A 9,544-nucleotide genomic window follows, 5' to 3' on the forward strand; every position below is an offset into this window, starting at 1 on the left:
CTTTCACGGTTCTGCAAACACATGCAAACATCCAAAAACATTATTGCTGACATTGTTCTTCCAAAATCCTAAATCATATACTTTAAACACTGAAGTTTGGAACTTCAATAAATGTTGCTGGGCATGTGGACATATTTGTGGTTAAGTATGTGTTGCCTTTGTCCTACGTGAAGTATTTTTGACCTTCTCTTTTGTAAGATGAACAGCAGGGCCAACAGACAGCTGAACAAGTGATGCACAGACTAATAGAGGAATGCATGTCACATTCCACTTCCTTGTGCATGAGTGGGGGAGAAAAAAGTGAGTGAGAAAGAGAGGCAGGGAGCTGTGCATAGAAACAGTCTGAAAGAACGCACATTCCTGTCTTTGTTTTCATTGTCAGATTTAAACTCGCACACTAATATCATTTCATACATGAAATGGTGTTTTTAGAGAATGCCTTTGGACAGCTTCAAAGGTATTAGTCTGTAAGGCCATATTAATATGAATAATGCAGATTTCTTACATCTTTCAATCTAAGACGTGTACTAGATCCAATGGCAAGATAAACTGTCATGCAAGTATAATAGACTTCAGAATTTTATCAGCAAAATAAAATATTTCTGGATTATAGTCAAAGAAATTACAGAAAAATATACACAATTTTTTAATATTTTAATGTTCATTAATTAAATAACAATAGGTCATGAACAGCATTAGGAAGCTTTCCATGTACAGTGCGAACATTTACAAGGGGAACACATAGCAGGCGGTGGGACGTATAAAAAAAAGAATAAATTACCCCAAGCAGCATCATCTATTAGGAAAAAGACAAGCACTGACAAAATCTTTTGATTACATGTTCAAATATACATAAGTGCTTCAACATACAAAAATACATTGTATTTATAATTAGAGTTCAAAGACACTTCATATTTGATTTGCATGTTTTCTTAAGAGGGGAGGGAATTGGATTTTGGAAAGCAGCCAGTGGCCTTTGTCCTAAACAACATCAAGAATTCCAATGAACTGACAGAGTGCAGATGATTTTTAAGATTCAGTACAACAGATCATGTTGGTATAACATGAAGTTTTAGCTTGCCATAAGAAACATTTAGACAAATATATTTCCACTATTGATATATGAATACAGACCACTGAAAACGGTGTTGCCAAGAAAATCAGTCTCATTTTTATTCTATATGTATCTTTTGATTAACTGTATTGACTTCCAGCACTGCAGTGACTATCTAATTTCTAAAACCCATTGTTATGATTCCTTGATTCCAAAACTGAAATGGAAAACATTTAACAAACCCTCATTTCACCAGGTGTCATCCCCTGAGATTATCCAAAACAAAGGTTCACTTAATAATAATTCATGTATTTCTGTTCTATGTTGAGTACCATCATATAATCTGGATTGGAAAAGCTCCATGTTTTGAACCCTTAATTCTCAAAATGCATTCTGGGAATGTGCATAAAATCAGTTTGGCAACTTTTTCAGTTTGGTCTTCACTTCTTTCTTGTAATTACTTGTTCAAATGGAATATTCCTATCTACTACACATACATATTAAAGATTAACATTGTCATGTAAACAAACTTAGAAAGTTAACCTCTGACCTTATCTGAACTAATGCTCCAAAATAACACTCTTAACTAGAATATTTAAAACATGATTTTTGAATCTCAAACTCTCTCCTCACAAACATGTCCATGTTGTGTAGTAGAGAAGCACATTGAGAAATATCAGATATTGACTTTTCTTACACTTTGTGGAAGTAACCAAATGTATTTTTTGCATGTCCCTTGCACAGTTGTTTTTGCAGACATCACAAACTGCATAAAATGCATGGCCTTAATTTGCTGCACAACACTCAAAATACACAGTTAAACGTGCATTATTAACAATCCGGGTGCTGATTTTAAAATTCAAATGTCTGTTGAGGTGAATTTGATTGTTTTATCTCATTTAAATATGTGTCTGATTAAAACAGGAAACAACAGAATGTTTACAACTAGCAGCCTGTGAGACAAAGCTGCTCTTAGAGAGATGCAGCTGGCACACTTCAGTCATTCCCCATTCAACTGTTTTTAAAGATGAGATTTCTCAGTGGATTACTGCATTAAGCATATCTGGCATCAGTTATTGTTATATCAATTCTATCAAGATAATGATCTAGTTTGGGTGAATGTAAGACTTGGCCATAGCTCTATGTGAAGGGAAAACGCTTACCCAGAGTGCCTTTCAATGCTGTTATTTGGGACATCTACAGCGCTCTCATTCAATTCCAACTGAATGAGATCCATCAATACTTCAGACCAGAGCCAAAAACACCATTGGAGAAAAATGAGAGAGTCTGAGGGAAGATGGAAAGAGGCTGAGAAAGAGAGAGTGAGTTTGTGTGTGTGTGAGCGAACGAAAGGGAGAGATTGATGACTTGAAAGAGAGTCACTGAATTTATGAGGGACAATGTGGGCGGTGAGAGTAAGAGAGAAAAGTAACCAAAAGGAAAGGTAATACAGAACAGCAACAATGCAGCGAGACATCTGGATTTGCCTCTAGTGCAAACTCTTGGATAAAATCGCCTAATAAAACAATCTAAAATCTAGTGAGACTTCATCTTAAAAATGTCTCCATTTCTCCTCACTCCTGTCACCTGGTCGGGATGCATCTTTGCGATGAGTTTTAGCTTACCGTCTGTGCTAGATTGCTATCAGATAATCCCAACAGGCCACTCTAGGCTAAGTCGTCATCATAGAGACAACATGCAGAGAAAGCTTTTGGAGGAATATAATCTATAAACTTGATACAGTGCCAGTTGGTGGAGCCACAACTGTCAAACAGGAAATTGAAAGAGGGAGGAATGGAGGAGTAGAGGCTGAAGCAGTGCACAGGAAGTAGAGAGCAGTCCTGTCAGTCATGGGCTTTGTGTTGTTGTCTTTCAACGGAGGCACAATCATTCAGTTTTTCTGCTTTTTGTTCTGCTTTTTGATCTCTTGACATCAGTCTGCATGAGATTTCCGCAAAGCCGTAAGTGCTGTTTAACCAAAGTCGATCCTTGGGCGGTACTCGAGAACCATGGGGTAAGCCTGGGGTGCAAACGAAAGTAAAGAATGACTTTGAATATTCAAATTTAAGCAGGGTATCATTTTCATTATATCATCATAGTTCTCTATCTTACTCTCTAGTGGTGTAAAAGGCAAGGACACAAACCCTAGGGGCATCGATGTGTCCTCTGATTTTGTGTCAGCCTCTAGTGTGTGTGTAACTGGAGAAATATGACTCATAGATCTGTCAGTAGCTGTGAACAGTTTTTTTTTTTTTGCTCCTGCCCCCCACAATCACCACCAACTCAGCGGCAGCTGTTCACACTTCTCATGAGCACACACACTTACACACAGATTCAAACACACCCACATATTCAGGCTCAAATTAACTTTTCAATAATTTATTTGTCAAAGTTCTAGTGCAGGGGTTTTCAAACTTTTTGATGCCAAAGATACCAAATTATGATGACCCCCTTCCTAAAATATAAAGGTGGCTATAGACTTTTATTTATAAACACCTGTTTATACTGTGTATTTATAGTGATATTATTAAGACAACATGTTTTCAGAATTAAATAATTAGCTTTGTATTGTCATTGTACTAAAGGAAACTGTTAAATATTCAATGTAACAGAAGTAGCAGATCTTTTCTTCCATATTAGTCACTCTAATTATTTACCTTATTCTGAATAAGACAATATTACGATTAAGGTGTTTATCTGAGTTACTTTTAGAATATTCCTTTCATGTTCCCGTTTTACATGTTATAGTACATAGATCGATTAATGGCACACGTCATTACGTCACCACGCGACGCCATCCAACGTCCAATTTCACGTATAAACATATAGTTCGTTTTCGTTATGATGCCATATACAGTTTTGGGTGTTTCATTTTTAATTTACTGAAAGCTTCAAGTGCAGTTAATTATTTGTCATGCTATACATGCAAACAGATGACGGCATTGTTGAAGCCATTCTTTTGTTTGCCATCAAACGGTTGAGCACTGCCGTGTGTGTATCCTGTCGCAAAATGCGGCAAAAAGTCCTACACGATGGTAATAATGTAATTAAGGTGTGTACATGTCTTTACTGCACTTTGATAATGCGACTAAAATAGGAATACTCCACGTCTTAATTCGATTAGTGTTTACTTCTATTATGACTTTAGCCGGATTAAGGTAATCAAAAATCTCTGTTTACATGGTAGATTCTTAATCAGAGTATTGTCTTAATTGTATTAAAATCGGAGTATTGTTGTCCATGTAAACGTACTGATTGTGATGTACATCCAAGTGAAATGGATTATTGACAAAAAAAAAATGGTGGTAACGTTCTAATAACTTCTGATGTTGTAATACTGAGCTAATTATATTTTTTATCCATGAACACTGACATTTTTATTGAGTCATTATTAAGGATGTTTAAAAAGCCATTTTCCTCCTGGGGATTGTGGGCTGGTTCATACAATGTAGGTGATTTTCGGTTTTACTATCCTTGTAGAGACATTTATTCTCAACAATAATGACAAAACTTAACCCACAAACATATGCACTTACACTGTCACCCTGAAGTCTCCAGCGAGTGCGGTAGATGAATTCCAGGGTGTGGTCTTTGCCCATGATCTCTCCGTTACACAAAACATCGAGCTGTAAGTAACAGGTACAGAGTCAAAAGCAGGCAAATTATGTTTCATATAATCAAATAACAGGCACATAAAGAGTATGGCATGTTTTGTGTTACATACACATTTAGTGAAACATCTCAGAAAGAACAACCTCAGAAACAATTTTCATTGGCTATCAAGTTTCACAACTGATGGGTAAAGGCTCATTAATTAATATCTGTATTGATTCTATTAACTCTCAATACACACACAGAAGCATTTGCCTGTGTTGACAGCCCTGTGAGAGAGTAATAAAACAGTATTTTACCTCATAAGAGCTTGGCAGCTTCAATTTTACACAGAGGAACTTCTTAATGGTTCCCACTGTAACACGAGTGGAGCAACGGATGAATTTCTTCATTAAACCCTGTTGCAGAGAAAAGGAGTGCAAATTATAAACATGCACACACACAAACATACATCCCAATATATACATATCATATTTTGAACTATACTGTCTATATGTACCTTAACTATGCTTTCTCCTGATTGGCCATTGTTTCGTAGACAGTCCAGACAAATAGCGATCTGAGGATCACTCCTGTGGTAGTCTCCAGCTTTCCCATCATCGTCCTCTTCATCACTCAGGCGAGATTTCTTAGCCCTAGGGCCATCTAGAAGATAGACAAAGCAAATCTGACCTTTAACCTTAAAGTATATTGGTATATTCTGTATGTGTATATGTGACTGTGTGCGTGAGAGGTTGTGGATTTTGTGTAGGGAATAGTTAAGTATTACCTTCTCCGTTTGATTTGATCTTATTTTTTCTCCAAAACTCACTTTCCTGTTGTTCCTCCTCTAGTAAATAAACACAATCATTTAAAAAAAGTACATTAAGAAGCAGTTTACAGATATATAAACCCTTACTAACCAAAACACAACCACATAAACAACCACATTATAGAGAATAAAGTATGTATGTCTGTGTGTGAATATATATATATATATATATATATATGCACACACTCACTCTCTCTTAGCCCAGGCACCAGCTTGAAGATGATCTCCTCCAGTGTTTTATCTAACCTGCAAGAAGAAAGGCCAAGACACCATATAAAACACATAGGACTTGTGTGTGTACTTAATCTGTGCATGTGAGAAATGAGCGTGGGTGAGTTTGGGTACCTCAGCATCTCTAAAGGGTTGGTTTCATGGACTTGTATCCCACATTCCGGACACTCATTACTCTCCTCAAAGTGCTGAACGATACAACTCTTACAAACTAGAGGAGAGTGGAATAAGAATAGAAGGAAAAACAGAAGAGAAACAAGAGAATGAGAGGATCAGGTCAAATTACTCTCAAACTATCAAACCATTTTCATTCACTTAGTGATAGCTCATACATGACACAGGTCATTGAAGTTAAAATAATTAAATATTTAATAGATAAATTTACAACTAAATGCCACCAATACACAATTTACTCACAAAACCACAAATAAACGTAGAAAATACCATGAATTGCAAAAACAAGTAAAAGTACTGAAAAATAGTAAAAATAGTGACCAACATCAATTAAATAAAATAAGCATTAAATAAGCAAACAATTTGATTGTACAATTATTATATTTTGTATATTGCTACAAAAAAAAGCCAACTTTGATTCACTAAAATTATTTGGTTAATTTTTTAAAGTGTCATTTTAGTACTCTTTTTTTATACAATTAACATATTCATAATTTAATATATCTTTTTTTATTTTCAGTTTTTATATTAACTTCAACTTAGGCAACATTTCTAATTTTATTTTATTTCAGCCTTATTTCAATTAACAAAAACAATTTTTAATGGTTTTAGTTTTAGCTAACAATAACAACACTGGATTTGTAGTTTAGTTAGTCACTCCCTTACACTACTGGATTTTTTTTAAAGGTTATCAAGTTACTTTCAGTGACCCACTGCTCTCAGACAAACAACCACTGCTTACCCTCCCCGCTGTATCTACCAAACATTAGGAGACTCTCTGGTGGGTCAGACAAAGAATTTGGATGTTAAGCATGTTAAGTGTGAAACAAATAGATTTTAGAGACAGTAAAGATATGAGGCAGGTCAGATAAGCAGGTATGGGCAGGTCTAAGAGACATACAGTTGCCATTTTCGCATTACATAATAATGACAATAGCAGCAGCCATTTTTGGAAATTTTGCAGGTGCTATAGCAGATCCATACACAAGTCTTAACCTCATCACATGAAACAAAATAATTCCAGAAAGAGGCCAGTTTATTCTGACAAATTTCTAATAGCGAATATTTCCAAAATATTCTGTTTGTTTTTATTCTCAGAAAGAGAAGAGGGGGACATAAAGGGGACATAAAGAGAATGTGTGAGACATGGATGACTTACAAGTGTGCAGGCATTCTGTGACAGCGGTGGGCTTTATCAGGTACCCACGGCAAATTGAGCAGGTGATATATCGGTTGAAATCTCGGACCAGGTGCTTTCGGTGGGTCGCCATCTCGACTCAAAGGTCACAGAGGTCAGGAGATCGCAAGTTAGAGTCACAGTGCTGCCTGTGCACCAACACAGGGTTGCCACGGTGATTTTGTCATCGCCTCGGTTTTGAGGCAGCTGTAACTCCGATCTGAAGACATTACTGTTAAAAGAGTGAACCTAGTTTAAAAAGCACATATAAAGGTTACTTTTAGGAATACTTGTTACCTGCTTTTAGTGACTTTTCAGTTATACTTTATGCCTCCACTTGACAAGCAAAGAATCAAAACTGATTACACCACAAAGTCTATTTTGAAACCAATCTAGCTCAAACCAGACTTGAGCTGATCTTTATTAGTCAAAGTGTATCAGAGTTCAGGACTCCTTTCAGTCTGAAAACTCATAGGAAAGTCCCTGTCAGGAGAGACGGGAAAAGCTAAGGGTGTGTCATTTCAAGAGTTCTTTTGAGTTTTCATTGGCTTGATGTTAAGGTTGTGTGGCCTACAATATAACCACCAGATTCAGCAAGGATATTGAGGCCCTACTTTTGCATCAAATGCACACATAGCAAAGTATTGAATATTTAAGAGCCTGATTTCAGAACTGACCAAAGTCTCCCAAAAAGTAGAATATCAAACAATATTTTTAGTGGGTCAGTAGTAAATGTTGTAGGTTAGCATAATATTAAACACATAGAGATTATTAGAAGTGCTTATTTTAAATGTTGTACAGTAGGTACATTGCAGTACTTTATCAATGCAATTTAATAACACACTTATTTTAGTAAATATGAGTAAAAACTACTTATTTAACCCTCTGAACTGTATGCTAACACTGAAAAAATTGTAAATCATAGACAAACTACTCCAAATTGTTTGGGACATCAGTACAGGTCTCTAAATATGCAATTTCAGGTACTTGACCGAGAGTAAGCAAGGCGTACGGATATCCCAGGATCTGCTCTGACATGAATGCATGTCTTTAAACACACTGGCCTTTTTGTGACAACATGCCCCAAAAGCATAGTAAACAGTTGTGAAAGCCCAACAGTTCTGCAATATCAAAATTAACCCGAAAACAAAATAACGATTATTATAACTAATAGCTTTCTAAAACCACTTTAAACGAGAAAAAGATAACATACATCATCTATATAAATGGGTCTCAGGGTTAAACTGTTAAACAGATTTACATATGAGCATGCATTGTTACAGTATTTCAGAAAAACAACGTCATCGGTCAATCATTTCTCATGACGACGTAGTCCTTGCGATGCTCTCTGCCGTTTATGTAATACATATGTATAAAGAGAAAAACAACAACTCACAGGCTGCTACGTAATTAATAACTAACGAGAATGGACTGTGATTTTCCCTTTAAAACGCATTATAAACCGATGACCTGCTCCTGTGTAGCTAGTGTGCATGCGAAACGCGCAGTGTGTCACAGTCCCGTTATCTCATCAGCGCGAGCCGCGCGCACGGGCGTCAAGGACTGCGTGACGTCATCCCCATGGAAATGATAACACATGGCAAGTTGAGCTCATCTCGCGACGTCGTTTTTACATTCTGTAATTATGTATCTATCCGCTCCACTAGAGCGGACCGACGGGCAAGCAGCCTCTGTCGTACCACATGACACAATTTCTCCCCCTCCCCAAACTTTACACACGTTCGGTGCCCCCAAACCGCTAACGTAGCGCAGATTCCCACGTTCCGTGGCAGAAATACACTCACCGTTGCAACCCCCTCGCCTCGCTCAGTGCTGGGCCGTTAATAGAGGCTGAAAAAAGGGGCTTCTGAAAGCCAGAGAGAGTCACATCGTTGCAGTCCGGCGGCGGATTGAGCGCGTGCAGGCAGTGCGTGGCTGGTAAACTCGCGGCCGACGCGGAACTGGCAGCAGCTCGCGCAGAGAGAGAAGGGGCGGGGGACTCGCGCGCTTGTTTACGCGGTGCAGTATATTGAGACCAGCGGAGGAAGAGAATTTAGTTTGGAACCGTTTCTAACCATCCTAACATTATTAAGTGAATCTATGTGATCATTGGGCCACAGACAGAGTGGTGGAATTGGAAAAAATATATTAAATTAAGTTAAAATTTTGGAAAGGCCGACACAGAGAATACTTTTGACATGGAGTCTTGTTTTTTTTTCAAGTGAGGCTGAAAATAAATATAAGGCAGAGCGGGGGCTAGTTGTCACAGATTGTATTTTTATTATTTGTTTAGAAATATTTTAAGTACATTTATATATAGACACATACCTTAAAGTGCTGCCTACCAAAAGCTATCATTAATGGCCAGAAAAAAAGATATAGGTCACTGCAGTCTGCACACCTTTTGTGACAGCATGCATTGACTGTCTGTTATGGTAAACCGCAAAACAATTATGAAGCTCAAAAAATCTTGATTAAATAGCAA

At 37.2% G+C, this 9,544-nt stretch overlaps 1 protein-coding gene across 4 annotated transcripts; it reads right to left on the reverse strand.

Annotated features, from left to right (window-relative positions):
* Positions 1-647: 647 nt before the first annotated feature.
* LOC107689797 (polycomb group RING finger protein 5-A) lies at positions 648-9,209 on the reverse strand. Of its 4 annotated transcripts, none has more exons than XM_016487952.1 (9): positions 8,865-9,209; positions 7,042-7,291; positions 5,823-5,919; positions 5,668-5,723; positions 5,436-5,495; positions 5,166-5,311; positions 4,966-5,064; positions 4,579-4,680; positions 648-3,074 (listed from the first exon to the last, which is right to left on the reverse strand). In XM_016487952.1, exons 2-9 carry the CDS (start codon positions 7,151-7,153, stop codon positions 3,027-3,029), a joined length of 720 nt encoding a protein of 239 aa, XP_016343438.1. In that variant the 5' UTR covers positions 7,154-7,291; positions 8,865-9,209; the 3' UTR covers positions 648-3,026. The 4 variants fall into 4 exon arrangements, with proteins under 4 accessions (XP_016343438.1, XP_016343440.1, XP_016343441.1 ...); XM_016487954.1 differs by having other exon boundaries at positions 7,042-7,308; XM_016487955.1 differs by having other exon boundaries at positions 4,591-4,680; positions 8,865-9,206.
* Between the last annotated feature and the right edge of the window lie 335 nt (positions 9,210-9,544).

The sequence above is a fragment of the Sinocyclocheilus anshuiensis genome, unplaced genomic scaffold (genome assembly GCF_001515605.1).
Source record: "Sinocyclocheilus anshuiensis isolate Anshui unplaced genomic scaffold, SAMN03320099.WGS_v1.1 scaffold918, whole genome shotgun sequence".
Lineage (NCBI taxonomy): Eukaryota > Metazoa > Chordata > Actinopteri > Cypriniformes > Cyprinidae > Sinocyclocheilus > Sinocyclocheilus anshuiensis.

Coding starts and splice junctions, on each gene's coding strand:
- LOC107689797 (XM_016487952.1), bottom strand. CDS start 7,153: ATGGCGACCCACCGAAAGCACCTGGTCCGAGATTTCAACCGATATATC. Junction 5,496..5,667: donor GGTGCCTGGGCTAAGAGAGA/GTGAGTGTGTGC, acceptor TTTATTTACTAG/AGGAGGAACAACAGGAAAGT. Junction 3,075..4,578: donor GTGACAGTGTAAGTGCATAT/GTTTGTGGGTTA, acceptor TTTGCACCCCAG/GCTTACCCCATGGTTCTCGA.